This window comes from Paroedura picta, chromosome 2, assembly GCF_049243985.1.
Source record: "Paroedura picta isolate Pp20150507F chromosome 2, Ppicta_v3.0, whole genome shotgun sequence".
NCBI classification, from domain to species: Eukaryota; Metazoa; Chordata; class Lepidosauria; order Squamata; family Gekkonidae; genus Paroedura; species Paroedura picta.
The window spans coordinates 73,835,102-73,861,581 of NC_135370.1; the positions used below are offsets into that span (position 1 = coordinate 73,835,102).

The window sequence follows — 26,480 nt, forward strand, 5'->3', positions numbered from 1 at the left end:
AAACTTATTCCCATCCCAGAATTTGACTTTTCTAGGAGAAATGTAGAGGTCTGATCTAGTAGAAACGCCACAGACAGAAGAATAACCAAACAAGGAAAAAGCAGAGGAGCTTTAAGCAACAACAATTGACTGATATACAGAAAGGAATCAATATGAGCACTGCTTGGTAGATGAGGCTGATAAGAACTAGAGGAGCCTTTCTCGACCTGTTTACCATTGAGAACCCCCTGAAACATTCCTCAGGATTTCAAAACCCCAGAAGTGGTTTGATTGTGTGGAATATAGTTGGGAAGCATAGCTGTGTACATGCCCACCCAGGGCCCCCTCCAGGCCCATCACTGGCCATTTTGGGACTATATATGGTCATATCACCCAATACATATTTAACAATTTTAAAAAAAGCACATTAACTCCCACCCATTCAAGAAACCCTTCCAGAGCCATTCATAAAACTGTGGTTGAGAAAGGCTGAGCTAAAGGGATCAAAAGTGCAACATTGGAATTCCTGATGCACCAATCTATCTAACAAGTTCCTTCTCAATCAACCCTCACAATCCCAGGCCACTGTAAGGCAGAGTAAATACTTCCAAAAGACTTAAACAAGTGAGTCCAGGCAGATAAGGTATTCAAGTCCAGACCTCGAAAAGGCTTCTGTACAAAAATCACTTAATGAAAAGAAGGAAAATTCCCTGAAGATGTAGCTTATTAGTGTAGTGGGGACATTCTAGTTTCTCTGCAATTCTTGATAAAATTACTACTTTTAGAAAAAGCTGGTAATGGGCTCCAGTTAAAACACATGACAACAGAAGTTTGTCCCTCATATGCATTCAGGTTATGAACACAGTGAGATTATTTGCTCCCACTTCTTTTTCAGGGAGATTGTTTCAAAGAAGGAACCAATCAGGCCTAGATGAAAGCCACACCCTCTGATTCTGATGCAGAGAAAGACGGAGGTGCTTTGCTTATATACAAAGCTTAAGAATCAGCCTGCATATTGAGAAATATGTGATGTCCAACTCTAGTCCCATATAATTATGACCTAAAGACCTGACAAATAGCAAAACAACCAACCTGTTGGACAAGTTGATTTAGTTTTATTCTTCAGTACATGCTGGAATGAAGGTAACAGCACCTGAAAAGCTGCCTCTAGTGTCCCTTCCATCAACGATGAATAACACAAGTTACTAAAGACCTCGCAGACCTACCTAGGTCCTCAACAAAGATGCCTGAAGACGCTGAGTCACTTCAAGTAGCTTCTTGAAGTGACTCAGTTGCAAATTTCAGTTCCAAATCTTAAGTTTCTATTTCACATCTCAAGCTCGTTGCTACTCACCAACTACCAGCAGTCAGTTTTCTGGTGTTTTCTCAGCTGGGCCACTACTTTTAGGTCATGCCATCTCTGTGGTATTCCGCAGAGATGCCTTTCATAGTATGGTTGACTGATGTTTTGGAGAATAACTTGTTACCCTACAAATCAATAATCTCATCTACCCAATGCATAGAAGCAAATGCTCTCACAGAAATGTATTATGCTAGGAGTATTATGAACATGCTAGTGCAGTGGCTATTCTGACTACCTGGAGAGCCAGTTTGGTGCAGTGGTTAGGAGCACGGACTTCTAATCTAGCATGCTGGGTTCGATTCTGCACTCCCCCACATGCAGCCAGCTGAGTGACCTTGGGCTCACCACACCCCTGATAAAGCTGTTCTGACCGAGCAGTGATATCAGGGCTCTCTCACCCTCACCCACTTCACAGGGCGTCTGTTATGGGGAGGGGAAAGGGAAGATGACTGTAAGCCTCTTTGAACCTTCAGGTATAAGAACCAACTCTTCTTCTTCTACCTTCAGTTGCAAATCAGAATATACATTTTAGATTTTTTTGCCCAACTTACACACATTAAAATGGCCATTATTGTAATTCACTGCTTGGAGTCTATCTTTCTAAAAGGCTAGATTCAAATGGGTAGTCCAATAAAATCAGAGTCCAGTGGCACCTTTAAGACCAACAAAGATTTATTCAAGGAGTGAGCTTTCACTCTTCCTCAGACTAAAAGGCTGCTGGAGCATTCCCCACGAGCAGGATCAAGAAAGGCCACACGGCAGTTCGGGGATCTCCTTCGCGACAGGGCACACTGCACCGATTACGACAACTGCCGCAGCCACTTTTCGCAGGGCCCTGTCTAGACACTGCCGCGCGTGCGAGCACTTCCGAGGGAATGCTTTGTGTCTGTGTGTTGACATCTGGGTGCCGGAGGATCTCCGCAAGGGCCGCGCGTGCAGCAGGGAGGGGCCTCTGCGTGCCTCAGCACAGGCCGGGCGGCCCAGCCCCGCGAATTCCACCGAGGCCCTCCCAGCAGCTGTCTGGGGTTGTCCGGTCTTACCTCATCCGTTCAAAACGCCGATTTTTGACGTCACAATGAAGCTGCGGTGTTCCATTGGCCGCCGCCCCTGCCGATCCTCCGGGCTGGGCTGGCTCGCGGGAGCCTGCCTCCGTTTCCTTTGACAGCGGGTTGTGGCCGGGGCGAGCGGGCTGTCCCCGATGGCTACGGCGCAGTCCGGACGGAGCCTCCTCCGGTGGTGAGGTAGGGCGTCGCCGCGGCGGGCCCTGCGGCTTGCGGGATGGGTGGGGCGGACCCCTGCTTGCTGCCTTCTCCAGAGCATCTCCTGGGGTCCTTCGCTGCGGCACACCAAAGCCAGGAGTTTGGCCTTTCAGTAGTTAACGGGAGGGAGGGAGGGAAGGAGAGAGGAGAGAGTCGCTCCCCCGCTGGCAATGCGAAGCGCTCCTGAAATGCAGCGCTGCTCCCTGCCGCCGCTCCCTCCCCCAGCGGGAGAAAGCAAAGGGGATTCCCGCCGAGATTCTCCGGCGCATCGGAGAAGCCGCTAGAAGCCGGCCCAAGTTGCGCTTGCGGCCGCCCCGTGGCCACCGGCCTACCGTGCCTCCAAAGCGCGCCGCCGAAACCCGCTCGGTTCCGTCTCTCCCAGCGCAGAGCGCCTTTGTCGTGAGAATTTCGCTGGGCGTTTGCGAGCGGCTCGGGCCCGCGGGTGCTCAGCAGTCCGGACTGAGGGGGGCGGAGGACAAGACGTGCTCGTGTGGCCGTAGCGAGTTCCAGCTCGGGAGCCGCTCGGCGGGCGCGGAGGCAGGGGCGGCAGCCGAGCGGGGACTGCTTCCCCGGGGAGGGATCCAGGGGCTTGAGCCAAGTGCAGCCGGCGAGGGGCGTTTGCAACCCGAAACTGGGACTAGGCGGGCGCAGCTTGTCTTGGCCGGGAGGGGACGGGGCGCGAAGCCTCTGGCCTGGCTCGCCCAGGGAAAGGCGCTGTTGGAACAGTCGAGAAGCTGAAACGCGATCAGTCCCCAGGCCCGGGAGGGGGGGGGGCGGGGAGTGACGGCCCGGCAACCCAAGGCACAACAAAGGGAGGGAGGGAGGGAGGAGGAGGAGGCGGTGGCGGCCCCGGCACGCTTGCCACCAACGTGCCTTTTCCTCCGGCAGGCAACACAACCCCCGGGCGAGCGTGGGAAAGGCCCGCTCCCGCTGAGCCAACAAGGGCGCGCTCGGCGAACTTCAAAGCACATTAAAATAACCGGCAGGGTAGGAAGGGATCGCGCCAGTCTCTCTCTCTCCCTCCTTTATTTTAGACTACTCGCAGCGAGTAGGCTGACTTGGTGTGAGTTTGGAGCGTGCCTTTTAGCAAGGGGAGGAAGCCGCGCCACAGTTCGCAAAAGTCCTGATGCTGGCCTGGAGCTTGATCGTGTCTGGATGGCACCCATCTACTTAGACCAGGCCTCTGGCACCGGACCTGGTTGGCCTAGCCGGCTGAGCGATTGGTGAACCATTCCGGAAGGGAATGTAGTGTTTCAAGGAACCATATTCTGGTTCTCAAAGGTTTATGTCACAGTGCATTTGTTAGCCTTTAAAGGTGTCACACAATTGGGCTTTTTGTTTAGTAATGGAGAAGACACATGGTGAACAGATTTGTGGCAGGCACTGAGGAGACCTGTTTAGGATTGCTCTCCTAGTATACATGCATAGAGGCTCTCTGTGTGTCACATTGCAGGAGTTGAACTTGGGTTTTGGGGAACAGGCTGTGGGATCAAGTCCTGGCTAAAGTTATACTTTTCTTTCTCAGCCTCCTTATACAAGAAGGTATGGAAATGGGGACAGTTGTATGAATGGGGAATTTTTCTGCTTTGTTTCCAGAGGAGGAAAATCTCTCCCTGCTGTGGAAGAAACCTCTACCTCCAGGTTCCCATTAAGGCAGCAACAACAACCAGGTAAGGGAAATGACCCAAAACCTAGTGGGAGAGAATCTGACTAGCAGCTAGCAGTGGAGAAGAGGGGGATATTCAGTGTTAGAGCAACCTACAATTTGGGATGGGACTCCCAGTGTGTGGGACATCTCCCTGTGCCTCCTGTTCCTACCCAACGCCAACTGGTGTTGTGCAGGAGACAGATACGCAAAAAAATGAGTAAGCAGGATAAGAAGACACCCAGGGCGAGGGGCAGAGTTTCTTGGAAACAAAGGCCAGGGACTTGAGGTGGCTATATGAAAATATCAAAACAGTTAGTGCATTAAAAAAAAAAGGCAATGAGATCTTCTCAGCAGTTTGGTTGCTTGTCCAGTAAGGCTGGGGTTGTCAACCTGTGGTCCTCCAGATATCCATGGACTACAATTCCCATGAGCCCCTGCCAGCATTTGCTGGCAGGGGCTCATGGGAATTGTAGTCCATGAACATCTGGAGGACCACAGGTTGACTACCCCTGCTGTAAGGGGTCTGGTTTGTTAGGTATCCAAAGGCAAAGGGCTCTGAATGGTAGGGTAGAATTAGGTAGCTTTTGATGCTGAGGTGTCTCAACTGGGACTGCAAGTCAGCAAGTAAACTGAAAGTGGCAAAAGGGATTGCAAGCCTAGCTGGGGATCGATAACCTTTGTCCGTGGTTTCCTGCCTAGTGTTGTTACCACAGCTATTCTTGTTCTTGGAAGCTTCTAATCACTTAAAAACTTAATGGCTGCTAAGCTGCTTAATGCATAAAAATACTTAAAAGGAAGGCCTGGGCCAGCATCCTTGTGGTAAAATGGAGCACAGCCAGCTCAGGTGCTTTTTAGGATAGGTTCCCAGTGGACTGCTGATTTTGAGGCTCTCGAGCCAAACCCATCATAAGATCAGCAGCTAACTGCTTTGAAATAGTACTATGCAGATGCATGTCATGTGATAAGCTATTTGTTGGGAAGCCGCATCCCTCATTGTTGGGTATTATTTCAGCCACAGAAAGCATCATGTGGCTATGGAGTAATCAAGGTAAATAATTTGCTCTCGTAAACTGTATCCACACAGTTCACTCTGATTGCACTTGTGAGTTGACCCTCAGTGTCCAAATAACAGTTGCTGTGGCAGCTCAGACCAGAACCCTTTTTCAGGTTTAGCAGGCCTGTATGTCAAGGAGTTTCAAGAGCTAGTGTGCATCCTCCCCCCCCCCCCAAAAAAAACCTTGTAATATTCATATAGAATTCCTTTAATATATAATAATAGTTTATCTTTAGGCAACATACTGTTCTAAAATCATACAGCAAGGAAAACAAGAAAATCTAGGTTAACTATCTAACTGGTTGACACAGTTTTACAGTCCCAGAGTCAAAGGCAATAGTACAAATGTTCTCTCCCTTTGCAGTTTCAGCATATTGTAGTCTATGTCTTTAGTCTATCAGAATCCAAACTAGTTTTATTCCAGATTCTTAGCTCAATTATATCTTTTTTTGGCCCGCCAGCCTCAGGAGTGATAACAATCCAATCAGGATGTTCTTGCTGGAACATTCTAAATAGGCAGAGAGGCCCAATTAATAACATGTGCAAGATGGAACGAGCCCCCTTACTGTACACTTGGGTCAGTTGCTTGTAGTTCTGAACACCAGAGAAGGGGCAATTCAAAAGCCCTGAGTTGTATGTTACTCTTTCCCCGTGTTATACATAGAGATGTTTGGCAATAACCCTTCTCTTACCCTCTTATAAAGCTAGATGTCTTCCCACCCATAATCTGGGTAGAAATGCTTATCCACTGTGTAATCTAGTGCCACTTCCCTTCCCTTAGTATAACCACATGATTGCACCACTGCAATTGTACATCAAAGCTGGATTAATCTGTCAGCTGTGATGGGTGAAGTCAAGCTTCTTCTGTGGTGATAGAACAGAGCTGTGACTTCATATAGTTTTTCAGACCTTCATAAAGCCATCTATCTCCTCCATCTTCTGGACAGCTGTTACTGCGTTATGGTTATACAATCATATTATTGACACCTGGGAAGAAACATGAGACTGGGATCTGCCTCATTTACTCTGGCAATAGCTCAGTCCCATTTGGGGGCTATTTATGTTTATAGCTCACTCTTTACCCACAAAGAATACTCAGAGCATCTTATATTATCATTCTCCCCTCTTCCATTTTATCTCCACAACAGCTCTATGAGATGGGTAAGATTGAAGGCAGGTATGCATAACGCCGAATAGCACTTTTAAAAATAGTGTTTCCGCTTGCAGGAACCAATTGGCAACATTGGTCCTGGTGCGGAATGGGCCTCTGGATTCCCCTTTAAGCATTACAACGAATCACTTTTTGCAGATCGGTTTCAGGAGTGTGGCAGATTGTGTGCGACGTCGTGCATAACTGCAAATTAGTAGCGTTTACAATTTGGAAGCCTTTTGCAACATTGAAGTCGTGCGGAATGTACCTGAGAGTGTGAGACTGGCTTAAGGCCACTCAGTGAGCATTCAAGGCAGAGTGTGGGGATTTGAACCTTGGTCTCCCAGACTTTCTAATCATGTTGATTTTTGGAGGGTATGTTAAGAAATTCTTTTAACCTCTAATGTATCACTCTTGGTCATGGTGAGGCCAAAGGTGGGGTATTGTGTGAAGTGGGGTAATGACAACAGCAAGTACAACCCTGATTTGAGACCCAGTTGTAGATGCTTCTTGAGAGATCGGGGGGGGGGGGAGCTGCACTTCTTCATGCGTGTTTCTTTATTTAAATTGATGATGTAAAATTAAAGATGTCCAGAGGCTGAGTGGTAAAAATACAATTAAAACAAGGTGGTTTGGAACACGGTACTACAAAACGGAGCTCTTCCACCAGGTCAATGGTTGAGGATGGGGTTGGTGAGGTAGACCTACTGCCCCCCTGGGGTTTAAAGTGTATATCACTCCTCCTCCATTTTCCATCGCCTCGGTAGTAGGAGTGAGAGTGAGAAATTTCTTTTCTGCCATATTGGGAGTTTTGAGTCTTTTAATGGGGTTTTAAGACTGTTGTTACCCGCCACGAGCCTGTCAGGGAGTGGCGGGAAATAAATCAAACAACAGCAACAAAACAAATAGCATTCCTATTAGAAGACGTGAAGCACCTTTGTTAACATGGAAGAGAAATCAAAAAGTGAAAGCTAATATACATCATCCTGTTCCTTAAAGGAACCATTTCTTCTCATGGCAAAACACTAGAACTGCAAAAAAAGCAGCTTCAGTTTAAAACATTGCAAACGTTGGTGTATGCTGATAAAATCCTGGTGGTATTCTGGCATGAGTGTTACATGCATTCTCACAATGTATTCCTTACTCATTACTTTGGGGCCCTTCTGTGGCAACTCAAGCCTTCTGGCCAAAATAAGGTCTCTTTTCCCATGACAAAGCAATAGACAGAAGAGCCTCCTGTGGAAGTGCCTCAGAAGTTGCCTCCTCCTTCCCATCGTGAATAATTACATGCCAGAATCAGGCCTAAGTGTGGAAGTACATTCAGATCCCTAGGGATGATCCTGACCATAAGGGAGAACTTCTTTTAAGAAGAATGGATCTTGCTTAAGGCACAGAATAGGCAGTGCCAAACTGTCAGTTGTAAAATCCAGAAAATCCAAATGTAGTGAGCATATTAACATGCAAATAAGGAGCTTGATGAGTTTATTAACATATTTTGGACTGCAGCTTCTTTTTAAACAAATATTCTGGATTAAAAAAATTCATAGGAACTAGAGTAGTAGAGGGGGGAGTAAAGAGGGAGCATGTGGGTTACAAAGGGATGTGGGTTACAAAGAGAAGATTGTTTAACAGGGAACCTTTCTTTGTACTGGTGTATTTCCTGGAATTATAGTTTATCTCCAGGTGACAGAGATCAGTTCCTCTAGAGAAAATGGTTGATTTGGAGGGTAAATTCCATAGCATTATGCTCTACTGAGGTCCCTCCCTGCCCCAAATCCCGCCATTCCCCCAAAGTCTTCAGGTATTTCCCAACCCAGAGCTGGCCACCCTTTGGTGGTGTGATAAGCCACACTGCTTGGATTTTGATGCATTTTGTGGGATGGATGGAAAGGCTGTCATTAGGATGCTGCTCACATGAATACTACCAAAGTACAGTCAGAGGTGCCTTTATCTTTTCTCCAGCTTCCTAACACAACATAGGTTGACACCATGGTGGATTACTATGAAGCACTGGGGGTACCCCGCAATTCGTCTCCGGATGACATCAAAAAAGCGTAAGTTGCATTCTTGCAATTTGTGTCTAAGGTTCCACTATTACCTATACTTTTCTTATTATTTTTCAATTTACCATTATTTTCATACAAACTAATACATATGATCATTTTCATGAAAGCAAAAACAGTAAAGCAGTAGTAAAAATTATACTAAGAATATAAATCATATTCAACAATTGCTTTTTTGTCCAACATTCCATAAAACCACAAAACCACAGAGCATTTTCCATGTTGTGACCAATAACAGCCATATAGACTGGCAAGATTCATTGAAATTTGGTACCTTCTCCTGTTATCCCAAACTTCTTTCCTTAGAAACATCCGTTTCCCACTAACTATTGAGGTGTCTGAAGCAAATTTCTTTTCACACCAGTCCAAGGAAATCCTCAACTAATTCCCCCTTTTTAACTGGACAGGGAGCCTTCTTCTCTCTCTAGATCAGTGGTCCCCAACCTTTTTATCACTGAGGACCGATCAACGTTTGACAATTTTACTGAGACCCGGGGGGGGGGTAGTCTTTTGTCGAGGGATGTCGCCGCTGCCTGAACCCCTGCCCCACTTGCTTTCCCACCAGTGCCCCTGACTTCCCACCACCTGCTGGGGGGGGGTGCTGCCAGCAGCAGCTGCGCAATGCCACGCCGAGGGGGACCCCCAGCCATGGCGGCTGCTGGAGAGCACCAAGGGTGAGCCAGCGGCAGAGTGGCAGAGGATCCCCCAGGCAGCAGCCGGGAAGGAGAACGAGGAGGAGCCGCGGCCCGGTACCGACTGATCGATGAACCAGTACCAGTCTCTGAACCGGGAGTTGGGGACCGCTGCTCTAGATGATTTCTCCTTTTTCCTTTGGCTTATTCTGGAGTCTCACAACTACTACCCAAATCTTTCTCTCAGGTATCAATCCCAGTTCTCCGACTGTGTAGATCTGCTTTCAGTTTTTTAGTCGTTTGTTTTCTCTGACTAAATTCTGCCTAGAATAATTGTTTCTCAGCTAAGGCAAATAGATCTTCTCTCCATGTAGGTTTCCGTCTCAACTACACTCTTCCCTCAGCAACACAGCTCCAATATCGTTTTTCTCTCACAGCTGTTCCTGGCCAATCAGAGCCCTTGGAACAGCTTGTCACTCAAGCTCTCTGCTTCAGTGAAGAATTTAACTCTTCACTTACTGATTCTCTGTCACTTCAGGGAACCTTACTTTTAAAGTGCTGCCTGTCTGTCACAATTGCATATTAATGGTGTGCATTCAGATCTACCTGAGCTGAAAATATGTTTGAAAATACCCTACTGGTATTTTTAAAGTATATTTTAGCATCCCAAATGTATCTAGTGTTCTTGGGAAAGCTGGGGGGAAATCCTGAGAAAATCCCAAATATATTTGTGAATTACCAGTAAATCTGAAATCAGCTGTTTGTTATGCTTCTGCAGTCACTGAACTTTGAAGTATTGGCAGAAGACATCTCCTACCAGCTTTTCTTAAACCGGACTGCAAGAGAAGTCAGCTCAGGATAAGCCTTGGCTGGTGCTGGCCCTTCTTGCAATTTGGTTTAAGCCAAGCTGGTAGAGAGGGCAGCCCAAGATTGCCTGCGGTGGTGGGAGCTTAGAACTCTGTGCTGCCTCAGCTGGGGCTCACTCCTCTTGTAGTCCAGTTTAAACTTGAGCTGCAAGTGAAGTCAGCTCAGGACTAGCTGTGCCCAAGGGGAGCAGACTGTTCCCTGCAAGCATGGATTCTGGTATGAAATTCTCCCCTCCCATTTTTTTTTCATTGGATCTATTGGACCTGGAAAAAATTGGGATTTCTGAAAAACCCTGGATCCAAATCCTGCACTAGAGTTGGAATCCTGGATTTTACAGGGAAATGTGGTGGTGGTAGGGGGGGGGAATGTTTAATACACCTAAAATGGCAGAGGAGAATGAGGGAAAATGTGCATACCCCTATTGTACATGGAAAGGTTTTAGGCAAAGATCCTATAGTTTGGTTATTAGATGACCCATTGAGTTTTGCACCTGGAACACCATTGAAGTCTCCTCCTAATACAGTCTCCCATTCTGAAAAGTTACTTAGTTTTTCCAGCACTCATCTAAAAATTTAGTCTTTTGATGAGGTACAGTCACATTCATAAAAGTATAGAAGTTACCTGCCATCTGGCATTTTAACTTTAATATCTATCATTTGGGTTCTTTCCCTCTCCTTAACCACAATATTAGGGTTTCTCAGAGTAATTGCCATCCCTGCCATAAAATTATTACATGCCACCAATGTTTTACCAATATTCGTAGGAAAAATATTTCTGATTGCCTTTTTAAATAGGAGTTTCTTGAAGGAAAAATACATCCATTTTCTACTTCTCAATCAAATGTTTAACTATCCTTCATTTAACACGTAAGCTAAGTCCGTTAATATTTATTGTACTAATAAAAATCACACATCTTCATTTCCTACCTATACAACCCCTGGATTACAACGGTGTGGTTCTCTGCAGTGTAATGCCAAATATCACAACTTATATGGTTCAGATACTTGTGGGAACTCCTCTAAACCTTTAAGAATACTGTGCTTTCTTTATGGCAGGGGTAGTCAACCTGTGGTCTTCCAGATGTCCATGAACTACAATTTCCATGAGCCCCTGCCAGCGTTTGCTGGCAGGGGCTCATGGGAATTGTAGTCCATGAACATCTGGAGCAGTGGTCCCCAACCTGCGGTCCGCGGCCCGATGCCGAGCCGCGAAGGCCAGGGTGCCGGGCCGCGGTTCCCTCTCCCTGCCCCCCCATAGTAAAAAACTTCCCCGGGCCGCAAGCTTGCGGCCCGGAAAGCTTCTTACTGCTGGAGGGGGGGGGAGAGGGAATCAGGGCCACATCGCGCATGCGTGGCTTGGCTGCGCATGCGCGCTGCGCGGGCGGGGCAGTTGCCCCGCCAATCCCCAGCCGGAAAAAGGTTGGGGACCACTGATCTGGAGAACCACAGGTTGACTACCCCTGCTTTATGGTATGAAGAACTGTCCAATTTTATCTATTTAAAACATTTACTCTAAAGGATCTGTATCAAATTCTTAAAAAGAATTAATAGTTAAAAACTGAAATTGATTCTTTTGGACATATGTCAGGACAAAGATCTCATTTGAGGAGCCTCTTGCGGCGCAAAGTGGTAAGGCAGCAGAAATGTTGTCTGAAAGCTCTGCCCATGAGGCTGGGAGTTCAATCCCAGCAGCCGGCTCAAGGTTGACTCAGCCTTCCATCCTTCCGAGGTTGGTAAAATGAGTACCCAGCTTGCTGCTGGGGGGGTAAACGGTAATGACTGGGGAAGGCACTGGCAAACCACCCCGTATTGAGTCTGCCGTGAGGAACCAGTAGATGTTGTCAATTCATTGACCTCAACTGAAGGCTTGGTGGAAGAGCTCTATTTGCAGGCCCTGCAGAACTGTGCTAGCTCAGACAGGGCCCGGATCTTCTCTGGGAGCGCATTCTACCAGGTGGGGGCCAGGACAGAGAATGATCTGGCCCTGGTTGAGGCCAAACATGCTTCCTTGGGACCAGGATCATTAGCCAGTTGGAGTTGGCTGAGCGTAGAGCTCTTTGAGGGGCATAGACAGACAGGTAGTCCTTCAGGTACACTGAGCCCAGACCATGTTTGGCCTTAAAGATGATAACCGAGACTTTAAGCTTGATCTGGCATTCAACTGGTAACCAGTGCAGCTGTGAGAGCACTGGCTGGATGCGGGCCTTCCAGAGTGCTGTATTCTGAACCAGTTTTAGCTTCTGGATCAGGGATAAAGGTAGGCCTGTGTAGAGCAAGTTGCAGAAATCCAGTGTAGAGGTGACTGTCACATGGATCACTGTGGCTAGGTTATCTGGGGCCAAGTAGGGTGCTAGTAGTTCGACTTGGCACTGGTGGGAAAATGCCAGATGTTCTACTCTTTTGGCCCACACTTCTATAGAGGGGGAGGTGTCCAGGATCATCCACAGGTTCCTGTGACACGAGCCACTGACAGTTGCACCCCAACCAGATCGGGTAATCACACTTCCTCACTTGGACCCTTCCTTCCCAGCCATTGGACCTCCACCATTGAACGGTTCAGCTTCAGAGGACTCTGCTTGAGCCATCCCATCACTGCTTCCAGGGTGAATCCGGGCAGCCATCCATCAGGAGATAGAGCTGGGTGTCATCTGCATATTGATGGCACCCAAGTCTGAACCTCTGCACCAGCTGGGCTAGAGGGTGCTTGAAGATGTTGAATAAGATTGGAAAGAGGACAACTCTCTGCAGATTGCCTCTCTCCAATCACTACCCTCTGTCTGTGACCCTGGAGAAAGGAGATCACCCACTGGAGGGCTGTCACCCATATCGTGGCGTTGGCGAGGCAAGGTCGATTACGTCAAATGCTGCTGGAGGTTGAATAGTATGAGCAGAGCTCACCCACCCTGGTCCAGCTGGTGACAGATCTAGGACTGAAGTGTTGTCCAGGAATGCTGATATTTAGTCTTCACTTTCCCTTTAAACACTAGATGCGAGATGAGGTGGTATTGGTAGATTCCTGCAGGTGGTTTCTTCAATAGTGGATGTACCACTGTCTCTTTCAGCCCCTCCCAGAATTTTCCCACTGAGGGAGATGCTGTTGAGTGCAAATCAGTTTATATATGGCTAGTGTCAATGTTGAAATTTCAGGATTTTTAAAATATTTTAAAAGAGAAAATTATTATTTGGCAAGACTTCTAAAAAGTAAAACCGTCTGATTTTTAGGAAAATTCTGATTTCCCCCAGTGTATGCTCTGAAGAGTAGCTTTTTTCTCAAGGGCCTCTTAACTTTGGAGGAGATATGAGCGGGGGAGCTTACATGGCCTGTGAGAGTTGTTCCATCCTGTTCTGCAGCATAAGTGCTCTAGTGAGCATAGATTGTGCCATATTCATAACAATAACTATAATATATTGCCATTTATAGTCATACTTTGTCACTGGGACCTAACATGGGTTAAAGGTAAAGGTATCCCCTGTGCAAGCACCAAGTCATGTCTGACCCTTGGGGTGACGCCCTCTAGCGTTTTCATGGCAGACTCAATACGGGGTGGTTTGCCAGTGCCTTCCCCAGTCATGACCGTTTACCCCCCAGCAAGCTTGGTACTCATTTTACCGACCTCGGAAGGATGGAAGGCTGAGTCAACCTTGAGCCGGCTGCTGGGATTGAACTCCCAGCCTCATGGGCAAAGCTTTCAGACGGCTGCCTTACCACTCTGCGCCACAAGAGGCTCTCATGGGTTACAACTGTAATAAAAAACGTTTCAATCAGTCAGTAAACAGACCGCTAAATATGATAACATTTGATCTAACAGCAAAGGTAAATAATAAAATAATAATTCAGTTGGATTGGGATTGTAGAATGGGGGGGGGGGAAACAGAACTATATATGCAAAGACATCAGTTAAAGGCAGCAGGACAGTCAGCGTGGGGAGGACTTTGACTCTTAACAAAATTTATCTCCTGAGCTGAACCACAATAATGTTGCCTGTATGAAAACACTCTCCTGAGCAATTCTGTATATTTTGTGAAACAATAGTAGCACGGGAGCCTCCCTAATAGGTTAAAAGGATCAGGAGGTGATGTGGAAGACCTTTGGCTGAGACCTGGAGAGTTGCTGCCAGCCTAAGTAAACAATTCTGCTCTTAATGGTCCAAGGATCTGATGCAATATAAGGCAGCTTCATGTGTGCCTATCCATCTCAAGATTGAGCTGTTGATGAAATTTCATTATTCAGCTTCTTCTAAGGCAAGTATTAAAGTAAATGTCCAGACTGTATTTGTCATGTTAGAGCCTGAGGGCCAAGTCTTGTATAGATCCTGTGTTTAGAAATTTATTCAACTGTGTATTTAAACAGCTGTGGATTGGTTAAATTGTGCTACTATGGGAGTAAAGTGCTCCCTAGTGGAGGGCAGAAAGTAGTGCAGGGCTGTCAACAGAAGTAGGGGCTTTGTCTAATGACCCAGTGGGAATAGAGAGTCCAAGGTCCTAAGAAAGGGAAGGAGTATCTCCATTACTCAGGCCCAAGTAAAGCTCAACTTTCTCTTCTCACAAAAGCAGATTGTCCTGTGGCTACTAGAGGGAGTCCAAAGGAAAATGCATGCAAGAGAAATGACAAGTATTTGCTGTGGGTGGCCCTGACCTGCAATAATTCTGCATCTTCAGCAAGGAAGGGACGGGATTTACTAAGGGACGGGATTTACTCTGTTTTCTATGTGTGTTAAGCCCTACTGCCAAAGATATGCTCGGCCCACTGGCACTGTGGAGGCAAAGTGCTGAAGAGCAGGGAAGCACGTCATCTCTTCAGAAATGCACCTAGATGCAGTGAGGTGGAGGAAGGGAGTGGGTGCAGAGGTGGCAACATTCCCTATGGCTCTGGATCTGGGCAAGGCAACACTGCACTCTAATGGTGGTTGTCTTTGGGGGCTTTGACAACAGGTACAGGAAAAAAGCTCTGAAGTGGCACCCGGATAAAAATCCAGATAACAAAGAATTTGCCGAGCAGAAGTTCAAGGAGATTGCTGAGGCCTATGAAGTGCTGTCAGACAGTAAGTGCTTGGCTGTTTTATTCCACCTACCTGTCTTTTGTGATTATTTTGATTCCTTTGGGTCTTGGCCCTGGATGTGAAGCCATTTCTGCAGATTAAAGAGATATCTGAATCTGCCAAACAGACCTTGTGCTGCTTCCATACGATGATTCCTCACATAGCTCTGGTTGCCAATGGAACATCCATGTGGCAATGATTCCCTCACTTTCTGTGCCTCCTTCTCCCAGGGCTGCCATTCCCTCTTCCCTGCTACCTTTACAAAATCACAATTGCTAGGGTGCTCTAGAGAAAAGCCCTCTGATAGTGCAGGCGAAATGAAATGGTGGCTGTGGGTTAGCATGGGACTGAGGCAAGAAGCAACGGTGCCTGTGGATGTGTGACCCACAAAAATGCCCACCTTCCCACCGGGTTTGGGAAAGGCTGAATCAAATCAAGGGACAACCTGGCAAGTGGACTATTAGGGTATAGTGTTCTGTGGAGGCTCCAAAACCCCTGCTACTGTTTGGATGCCACCCTGGAGCAAAAGCTTTGTGTGGAAGTAGCCCAGGACTTGTTTCTTGGTGGACTGGTTTACTGGGGTGGTTTAGGAGCTGCTGATGTTGAAGGAAGGATCTCTTTTTTAAAATTATTATAACAACCTGAAGTTGGAGATGAAGTTTAAAATATTCCCTTAAACTTCCGAGGGTGACTGAGTACTGGAACAGGCTGCCTAAGTAAAGCTAGGCTTCCTTGGTGGGAAACTATATTCTTTCAGTTTATAGTACAGATGGGGATAATAATACTTGCCTCCATTTTTGGGTTGATGTATTGATTTGGAAGTGAAAGTGAATTTTTTGAGCATGTTCTGTCAATACTATTTAAGATTAACACAAGTCATATCCATTAGTAACTGGGAATGGTGGCAGGTAAGACACACATGAAACTAGTTAATTTCAGTAGCATTCTCTAATCCCTGTGCACCACATGAATGTTGCTTCATGGCAATGCTGAGTCTAAAGCCTCATATATTTATTGCCTGGGCAGCTGCCTAACCGTGGGCTTTCTGATTTCAGAGAACAAGCGTGAAGTCTATGACCGTTATGGCAAAGAAGGACTCATGGGTGCTGGTAAGTTGCTTGGCCATGATTTGAACTACAGTGTGGTAAGGCAAATGCTGTCGGGATCAACAGAAGCAGCAGTCTTGTGCAGGTTTTGTGCGACCGTGAATTGTACAGGCTTCATGATCAGCTGCTTTTGCATTAGCATCCCCAGATGATTCACAGAGCCATTCTCAGAAGAAACTTGCCAGGGTTGGGGAGCTGCTGAGGAGGTAGAACACAGCTGAACCCTCAGCCAGTTCCCAGCACAAAGCCAAGGCAGAGGAATGGTGACACAAACCAAGAAGTCTCTATTAGAATAACTGGAACCCTATCACAGCCAAGAGAATGGGGTTTTGCTACAGGTCTCACTGGTATTGTTAGTATAAAATGGGTTTGACAGGCTCATTTGTGCAGTTTCTGGCCTACTAATAATTAATCATAGCCTGCCAAGTGTTTGATAAACTATCTGCTAAGGCCTGCCAAAACAGCAGAACCTGCCAGCACAGCTGGCAGGTTCTGAGGTAAAATATTTTGTTACCTGAAAGCTCACAGACTCAGCTTTGGTAAACAGGCTGCATCTTATTCTATTAAAAATGCCCTGTGTGAACATCTGGTCTCTGCCTCTTCTCCAGGTGGACCCAGTGGGTCCAGGGCTAGCCCAGGGATGCCTGAATACACCTTCACTTTCCGCAGTGCTCGTGATGTCTTCCGGGACTTCTTCGGGGGACAGGACCCTTTTGCTGACTTCCTTGCTGGTACGTGCGAGCTTTAAATGTGAAGCTGGGTTGTAATGCGAGGAGGTAATCCATAAAAGGAGAGAAGGCTATATTTCCTGTCTCTTGACCCATAACCCTGAAGATAGTTGTTGAAACCTCCAAAGGCAGCATATTTGAGAGACACAATAAAAAGGTACTGCATTAACAGGAACTAAGAACATAATGGCTGTTCAGACTAACAACTTTCCCCCCACTTGTAACCGGAGTAGGGCCATATGTGAAAATGGCAGTAGAATGCCGGAGTTTGTTATTATCTCCAGTATATGCGCGCATGTGCGTGTGCACACACATCTTACAGAAAGTTCCATGAACAACATGCTACTATCCAAGTTTGGGCTTGCTAGATCAGGTGGCATTCCTCATTTATTTTCCATGTATTCTCATCATTAGGAAGCTTGGAGTGGGTCTTACATGGGAGTTTTGGGCAGTTCTCCATCCAGGCACAAGTGAGCCTGTTTGGCTTGATTAATATAACAGCATCCTATCCTATATCCCCAGGTCATTATTTGAGCCTGCTGAATCCTATTGCATGCTGAAGCCAATCATATACAATCATTTCAGGGAGGATGGGGTGACAGAACTAAATCACGGAGGTGAAGGCTAAAATCCACAGGTGTTAAGTCCCTTCTATTGGATCAGATGCGGACTCCAGAACTCCTCCAGCAGATAGATTAGTTGTAGGAAAGGACATTGCTTCAGAAGCCACTTGTCTCGTGCCACCACATCACCTCTGTATGATGGAGCTGGAACCATTATGAGGCAAATGAGTTCCAGGGCTGCCAATGGGTCTGAACTGGGGAGACTGGAGGCTCAGGAAGGCAGTTCTGTCATGTAGACAGACTGAGAAATGTAGCACAGATCATTGGGGATCCCTGGTGGTATTCACTGCCTACACACTTTCCACTAGCCCAGTTTTGCCCTGAGCATCCATAAAGCATTGCTCTGGATTGATAAATGAGGAACAGGGAAGGTGGGGAAGGGCAAGCATGCACACTCATAGGAGGCACCTCTGCCTTGGAGCCCTAGGTATTTAAAACTTCTTGATGAATTTCCAGATGAAATGTCCCCATTCTCAGACATGCATGGAAGCGGACCCCGACATCCTGGAACTGGATCATTCTTCTCATCCTTTGCAGCAACACCAGGTAAAAATGGAAGAGTGCTGGAAAAATGTCCTCCCCTTCCTTCACTCATGGCGGCCTTCACCTTCTGTACTTAGTTCTGAGTTCCATTGGCTGTGACTCATACTTTTTGTCTGAGGTTTCATTCTTTCTTAGCAACAGGTCCTAGTCACAGATTTAACAAAATTCTACCCACAGACTCAAATAAATAATTGTTGTAAAGTATCTCATTTCCTTTGTTGCTTTTTGGCCTTGTTGATGTGGAACACATCTTCTGGCGCGCTCAGTGAAACGGAAGTACTCACGGACATGATGAGACCCTGGGGACATAGTATAGTTCAATGAAAATGTCAATCCAGTGTCCTGTAGGAGTGAAAAAGTCAAACTCTAAGTGGGGATCATGAGGAAAGGGACTGAAAATACAGCAACCAACATTATAATTAACCATATAGATTTATGGTGTGGCCTCACTGGGAAATTTATGTGCAGTTTGAGTCACTGTATCTTCACAGAACCTAAACAGTTCCACAGGGCCTGCAATAGGTAAGAGGGTGAGGGCAGGGGACAAGGATTCTCACCCCTTATGTGGATGTGTTCCACATAAGGGGTGAGAATCCTTATCAGTAGATTTTTTTAAATACTGGCCCAACATCCCCTATGTCCTCTCCTACAAGTCATTTTGGTGCTGTATGTTGCAGAATTCTTTCCCTCTGGTCTTGGACCGGGGATCAATATGGGAATGGGCTTCCGTTCCATTTCTACATCCACAAAGTTCATCAATGGCAAGCGCATCACTACCAAAAGGTAAGTTTGATACACTCTTTCTTATCTGCTGTCTACCTATATGTGGTCTTGTAGTATAGATTTTTGGATTACTTCTCCAACACTAAGCTCTCCTTCTCCTGCTTACATCTGTTCTCCTACATCACTGGAATATATAGCTAATTTCCCCCCACTAGTGGATTTCTGCTCTTCCTGCATAGTACACAGCAAAGAGAGATCTAAAAGCTGCTTCAGAATCAAACTGACTCACACCAGTGGTCCATCTTCTAGCCTGACATCTGAGTGTTCGAACTAGCTGTGGCTTTCTAGTCCCTTAAGGAGATCTTCCCAAGCTATGATACCAAAGACCCTTTAGCAGGAGCTACCAGAGGTTGACCTTGGTGGCCTCCATGCTCTCAAGACTGGTTTTGGCAGTGAGCTATTGTCTGTCTTCAGAAGCGGTAGTGGACCAGGTTTCATGGTGCTTATTATTATCCCTGTCCATTTGTTCCTTCTCTGTTGGTTCCATGGCCTTGTTTCCTCCGCACAGTTACAGCATTCTTTCTGCCTTGCTGCTCCCCATTGATTCAGTGTTCCCATGAATGCTTTCCCGTCCCTTTTTGGTGTGGCTTAGGACAGCACAGCAGTATTTCTCATACTCTTTTAATTAAGGGTGAAAACATGTCCTCTGTTGCCTTCTGCCCCAGCTTAGAATCAGTGATCTCTTTCACTGGAGAATGCTGAGAGCCTTGCATGCAGTTCTTTATAGACAGCTTGCTCTTAATGCAGGTAATCTAGGGAGTGGGATAGTGATGTAGCACTGGCATTAGAAGAGGAAAGAACAGGAGGTTTCTCTGACCCTCTCCTAAAGCCATCCAGACATGGAAACCTAAGGGCCAAGGAGCAGCTCTTTCTGAACTTCCTTCTTTGCAAGTCGCTTTAGCAAGGATGAGGCAGCAAGAGTGCGCCCCCCCCCCCCACAAAGGCAGTGTGGCTCAGTGAGGTCCTACTGCCAGGGACATTGTCTACTCAGGTCATGGCTGGCAAGGTAGGAAGTTCTTCCCAGGTCCTCCATTTTCCTCCAGTCAGGCCTGGCAGAAAGTTTGTGAACCACAAGACAGCAACGAGCAATAGCAAGGAATAGAGTGGAGTTTACATGGCAGGAAGTTCCACACATGGTTTCCTCCTTGTCCTAAACTGTGTCTTCTCTTGCTGCTACTTCTTGTAGTAGCAGCAGTTATATGCTTTATTTATTCAGGCCACTGGCCATAACTAAGATAGTATCAAAAGGGGCAAAATAAGAGCAAAAAGGGAACCTCTTGTTACAATCATTTGCCACCTGACCTGGATAGCCCAGGGTGAACCTTGGCTAGAGCTTGGAAGGGCCGCCTCCAAAGAATACCAGGGCTGTGACATGGGGGCAGGCAGTGGCAAACCACCTCCAAATATCTCTTGCCTGCCTGGCAGACATTCTTAAGATCTCCTGGCTACATTACACACACGCTGTAGGATAAATAAATTCCTTATGCCACATGGGCAGCTGAAAACTTTGGATGTTGAATTGCTGCTAGAAAGGTGAAGAGGATCACGTTCCTTGGTCATTGGAACTGGAATACTAGTCCTTTCTATGCAGTTGATTGTCTATTTTGTTGCCTGTGAAAATTTAACTTTATTCCATTTTGGTTTTCGTTACTTGTGTGTTTGGACATTGAGGAGCCAAAGCCTTTACATTGCTGAGGGGAGGATCAAAACTGTCAGCTTCTACCCAGGTCATTCTCTTCTTCCTAGTACCTTCTTGTTTCCAGGCCCCATACTTGACCGCAAGGTGGCTGCTATTTGAGCTCATTTCACTGTTGTGTGTCAGAGCTAGAGGCTTGCTTGTCTTGTTAGTTGAACCATAGATCCTGTTGTGGTCTCCTGTTTAAAAAATACCCATCTTCCAGACTGGCTGACAAGGCTACCCTGTGGGGGAGAGGATTTGGGGCCAGCTGGCTGATAAATTAGTGCTCTCCTCCATTCTACTCCTGAGGAGACAGGTTCTATGATTCCTGCATTATTTCCAAAACACTTCTCTTGCTCCTTATATTGTCAACAGGATCGTTGAAAATGGGCAGGAGAGGGTGGAAGTGGAAGAAAATGGGGAGCTGAAATCTGTTCATATAAATGGTGAGTTGCTAGATGGGGAGAGGTGCCCCAGCTTTATGGGCAGAGTATTCTGTATATTCATCAACACATTGCTTCCTCCAACCTGATATCTGAAATCTGAGTTTTCCTGGGTGCCTGATGTCTTCTTCATAATGTCTCCTGTCTCCCAGGAAAGAGGGTAAAATGCCCTTGTCAATACAAGATTTGTCCTGAGAGTGTCATTTAATCTAGATTTAGGGTGAGAGAAAGGTGTGCCAATATGACCTTTCCACCCAATTTTAAACTGGTAGATGTCTGCAGATAAATGTTTGGGTTTGAAGTGATCAGCACAGTGATTCGTGGCCTCTTTCAAAATGGGGCCTGGCAGAAGATGGGGAGTTTCAGGCTTTTGGCAGAACGGTCTAGATTTAAAAGAAGGACACTGTTATGTTTTACATATATCTGCCATAAGAACTGAGTCAGATGTATAACATACCCTGGAAACTTAATTCTCAAGTATTCCAATTGGGAAAATGGCTCCAGCCTGAAGTGGGACCCTGGGCCCTTGAAACCTGAATTTTCAGTAGGAAACTTGTAGATGATGTCTGTAAAACATAGGTCTTTAGTATACACAGCTGGGGACTTAGGTTGCCACCTTCTAGGGTGGCTCCTGATCTTCAGAATACAGAGATCAGGTCCTTTGGGGAAAATGACATCTCCAGAAGGCTGAATTCCCTCTCCTCCCCAAACTCTGCCCTCCCTTGCTACTGCTGCCATAACTGCTCCCTAGGTACCACCCCAGGAATTTCCTAATCTCAAGTTGGCAACCTTATTGGGGACTGAGGAAGGGCAGAGACTTACAGGAGCAGCCTGTGACATGGTGGCATTTTTGGAGGGGGAATGTAGGCATGGAAGCTTTTTGGAGGGGATTCTTTCTGTGGCTACATTTCAGGGCACCCAGTACTCCAGTGAAGCACAGAGCATATTGGAGAAGGGAGATTGTCTAGGGAGTTCTGACTGAGGTCGGAGTCACAGGGGACAATTTGTGGGGTTGAAACAGTCGGGTAAGAGGCTGCTAAGGTCAGGGCCCCCCAAATGACTGATTGTTTCTCTGCAAGATGGAGCTCTTCCACCAGTCATTTGGGTGAGGCCAGAGCAAGGAAGACCTTGGGGTCCCCTAGAGAGATGTCTTAGACATCTATAGATTCTTGGCATGGGGTTGGTAGGGTTTGCTAGGGTGGGGATAATATTGGGGGGGGGGTAAATGGTTGGTGTTGCCTTTACTGAGTTTACTTATATGGTTCTACTGTAATTAATGGATTTTATTATATACACATTATAAATTGCCACGAGCCAGCTAGTCCGGGAGTGGTGGTAAATAAATCAAATAAATAATATAATAATAAATAATAAATGTCTTGCAGGGGTTCCAGATGACCTGGCGCTAGGCTTGGAGCTGAGCCGGCGGGAGCAGCAGCAAGCTCTCCAAAACCGCAAGTCTTCATCTCCTCCTCCGCAGACACCAGTTCCGCCCCCGCCGCCCAAGTGCCCGCCTCGCAGTTCATCCCCTGTGATCTTGTACACGGACAGTGAGGAGGATGATGAGGACCTACAGCTGGCCATGGCCTACAGCCTGTCTGAGATGGAGGCCAAGGGCCAGCACAGAGCAGGTGCGAACAGCCCCAAGAAAAGGTCCCAAAACAAAGCCCAGTTATCCCAAGGGAGTCCTGCCACAGAGAGACAAGTGGGAGGAGGGTCATCCAAAAGCTCAGGGGCTGTGGGAGGAAGCAGTCATGGGAAGGGCAAAGGGAAAGACTCTTCCCCCAAGAAGAAGAAGAATGCACGCTGTCGTCTTCTGTGAGCCAGCTGGAGGTAGGGCCTTCATTGCACTCAGGACCCTGAGTGCACCAGGCAATGGAGGAGCAGGTTCTTGGAGGACTGATGTGATCGACCAATCACAGGGGTTCCCAGAGGTCCGCCAGGAGATGGTGCTGCTGAGTAAAGGGCAGGAGCAGAGAATGTAATGGTGTGTGCGTGTGTGTGTAATTGCCATGGAGAGGCATTGACCAGGCAGCTCTTGCACTGCAGAGACTTGTGCAAGTTCAGACTGCTGTGTGGTCTACCTTGCTGTTTTATTACACGACTTGGCTGCATGGCTCTTTCTTTCCTCTGTATTGCTTGTTTGCCATGAGGGCTTGGTATTAGCTGCCAATGCTTGTTTGCTTGCTGTCCAGTCTGAGCCTTGGGCATTATAGGAAGAGGAAGTGCTGCTTCTGCCCAGGATTTTGCACCCGCTGGCAGAGTTGGCCCTCTACTTGGATTCTGCCTCAAAAAAAGGCTTGCATGACTTTTGTGAGGTTGGTGGCCATCCAGGGTGCTAGGCCTTCCTGCTTTATACTGGTGCAGACCTGAAATGGGTGCCTTTTCTCCAGTTAACTTGACCTCCCTTCCCCTTAGGCTCAGTACAGAGATTTTATGCCTCAGCAATTGCAACAAGAGCAGTTGAGGCGGGGTTGGGGGGTGCAATCAGGCATGTAGCGCAGACCACCCATCCAGCCCATTGGACCATGGACACTCAATCCAAAGGACACTCAATCCAAAGACAGGCCTCTTCCTTAAAGGACTCCTGAGGCATTAAGATTCACAAAGTAAGCCTTAACATTTGAATATCCTGGGCAAAAAAGTGAGGTGCCAAAGCAGAGAGTTTTTCATCCTAACCAGCATCATTTGGCATTATTAACCATAAAGTGCCCCAATCCAATGTTGCTTGAGAAGCTTTTCCTGTTCCCAGATGAAGGGGCAGGGGGAGATGAGCTTTCAGTGTCTTCGGCCCAATCTCCCAGATGTTGGTTTCAAATGAAAAAAAGGAAGCTAGGATTCTGTGTTGCTTTTCTCATCTGCTTTTTTCTCTATGGCTTGCCATATGGATGTTATCTTCCTCTGCAGGCATTGGTCAGTTACCGCCTGCCCTCAATTCTGCTTGTTGGTGTCTCTTCATTCATTTATGCTGCAATTTCCACATGATGCTGTAGCTTCCCATCTGCTATTCTCCCTCTTGCACCCCCCCCCCAAAGGGCTTAGTGGGTTTTGTGTTTCTCCTCACTTCCTTTCCCCTTGTTGTCCCCCCCTGGTGGCAGGCCCTGGGTAAGGCTTCGGTAGATGCTTGATGTAGGAATGTAACTTGTTGGTGCCCTCTCTTTCTCTCTCTCTGCTGCTGCTGCTGCCGCCGCCACTTGTCTGCTCACCTGCCCATCCCTCCCCTCCGTGCTTTCCATGCCACAGACCCCGATGGACAGGCATATTCTGTCTGACGCCCCTCCATGCTGCCTCCCTGCAGGTAACCCTCAATCATTCATTTTCCCTGATTGGTTGGAGTGGCAATGCTCTTCAGCGCTGTGTGTATTCTGTGAATTCCTGGGGCTGCCTTGTAGATGCAATTGCCTGTTAAGGGAACCCCCTCCCACCAGGTAGCTGCAAACTCACTTGCATTCTCCTCTGCTACTTCTTCCTTGCTCTCAAAATGTGCAGATAATTTGGGGGAGAAATTGCATTGCAGTGCTAGGAAAAATCTACATAGAATACATGTAGATACACTTAGTAGCCTCAGGGTTTGTGTTTTCAGAATTTGAATCCGGGTCCAAGGGGGTGTAGAATATACACAGCCTTCTTTTGGCTCCTGTGTTGCCCTGCAGTCTTTCTGCTCAAAGAAACGCCTATATAGGATACTTTTTTGAAGGGGAAGGGGGAAGAGTCACAGTTCATACTACCATTTCTTAGGAACAGTTTCCATTGCTCAGCGGGCAGGCTGAAAAAGGGTCACTGTGAGAAATGTGCCTCTACCCCCTAATTTAGCAATCCACTGCTTAACTCCCCATGTGTATAAATAACAAGTTCTGTTTGAAGGCCAATCAGTGGTTCAGCTACCAAAGCCAGCTTGAGCAGTGCCCCGAAGAAATGGAAGCTCCTGTGAGATCCTTGGAAGGCATAACTTGGGGAGAGAGGGCAAGCGTGCCTCATGGCTGTGCTTTACTTGAGCCTTCATTCTCTGCAAGCACAACTCTTCCCTATATATGTGCCCCATGCCTGCTTCTTTGGTTTTAAGGTGCCCTTCAGTAAAAAAGCCAATGTGTAGGAGGGCCTGTTTAGCTTTGGAGTGGTTTGCAAGACAGGGTTTTGGCATGAGAGGAGAGGTGTAGCCTTAAATCCTGCTGTTATGGTGGCCTGAGAGGAAAGACTGCCCACCACCAGCATGACTTCCCGGCACTGGCTCTACCCGTGTTTACCCCTGACTTTGCATGCTCTCAGGCACTACTTTACAAACTGTGGCTACTTCACGCCTGGTGATTTTGAAGCCTGGGTCTGTTGCACTTGGGCCTTAGTGGTAACACCCCCCTCCCCTTTTCAGTACTGCAAGTGGCAACTGGAGGTGGGTGACTCCTGCTTAGTGGCCCCAGTATGCTGGGGAATGGACCACAGCCCAGGCACTGCTTGCTGTCACTCACTTTTCACTGCTGTCTGATTCACATGGTATCTGTGTTGTTGTTTTCTTCCCCTCCCCCTCCCTTTCTCCTGTCCCATTTCCTTGTTTCCCCAGGTGTGTTCTGAGACTGGAAGAGCTGTGGGGATTGCCTGTCTAGCATTCGTGCTCACAGAAGGCTACTCAAGCCTGGACTTCGCTTTCTGTTCCCTCCCTGAGCCCTGCCCTGGGGACTGGCAGGCTCCAAGTGTGTGACTTCCTCCCCATTAGTTCTGCCTGCTGTGGCGTTTAGCAGCCAAGCAGCTCATGAGTGGCAGGCTAAGCACAGCCTCATGTCTGTGCTGCTGCTCCAGATCCTGATTTAACACTGCTCAGGGCATCCTCTAGGCCAGCTTTTCCACTGCCCACTTCCCCCTCCAACAGAGGAGCCCGGGGCATGATTGAAGAACAAGGACTGGCTAGAAGGCTGCACAAGCATGAAACATTTATGGGGGGGAGTGGGCATGGAAGAGAAGCCCCGGCCAAGCAAGTCTGCATGCTTGTCAATCTCCAGTGTCCTCTTTGGCTCTGGGAGGGATTCAGGGTGTGCAGTGCTGGACTGTTCATGCTTCCATAGGTGTGGGGCTGGGGTGTTATGAGACAGATGAAGGAAAGATGGGCTTCTGTCCCATCACCATGAGGCTTCCTTTCTGGATGCAGGCCTTATGCTCCTAAGGCCAAGGGCTATAAATCAGGCTTCTCCCTCCATGCAGCAGGGAATTTTTCTAAGTAGGGGATGCAAAATGAGAGAAAGAATGGCCTTAGTCTCTCCAAATAAAGGTAGTTGCAGACCTAGCCTTTCTCCCTTTGGAGGAGAACCCTTACCTGAAAGTAACAGGTTTCAGTTAATATACAAGCCTGCTCTACAAGTTTATAATTCTGGGGTGGGTAGAAAAGGGAGGGGGACTGATCTCTTTTGTAACTGGAGTGCTTGCCCAGTGTAGGATGGAAGATGTTGTCAATAAACTTCTTCACAATTAATGCTGGTTTTTGGTTTCTGAGTAGGAGGGAAGAGTTTCTGTTAAAAAGCACACACACCATTGCTG

General features: G+C 47.2%; 1 protein-coding gene across 6 annotated transcripts; it reads left to right on the forward strand.

Moving 5' to 3' along the window:
* The first annotated feature begins 2,388 nt into the window (after nucleotides 1–2,388).
* Nucleotides 2,389–26,415, forward strand: LOC143829609 (dnaJ homolog subfamily B member 2-like). 6 transcript variants are annotated; one of them, XM_077320793.1, is made up of 12 exons: nucleotides 2,389–2,583; nucleotides 4,198–4,271; nucleotides 8,416–8,507; nucleotides 14,947–15,056; nucleotides 16,109–16,162; nucleotides 16,768–16,890; nucleotides 17,967–18,056; nucleotides 18,731–18,836; nucleotides 20,890–20,960; nucleotides 22,343–22,588; nucleotides 24,201–24,255; nucleotides 25,513–26,415. In XM_077320793.1, exons 3-11 carry the CDS (start codon nucleotides 8,443–8,445, stop codon nucleotides 24,227–24,229), a joined length of 894 nt encoding a protein of 297 aa, XP_077176908.1. In that variant the 5' UTR covers nucleotides 2,389–2,583; nucleotides 4,198–4,271; nucleotides 8,416–8,442; the 3' UTR covers nucleotides 24,230–24,255; nucleotides 25,513–26,415. The 6 variants fall into 6 exon arrangements, with proteins under 6 accessions (XP_077176908.1, XP_077176909.1, XP_077176903.1 ...); XM_077320794.1 differs by lacking the exon at nucleotides 24,201–24,255; XM_077320788.1 differs by lacking the exons at nucleotides 24,201–24,255; nucleotides 25,513–26,415 and having other exon boundaries at nucleotides 22,343–22,942.
* Nucleotides 26,416–26,480: the final 65 nt, after the last annotated feature.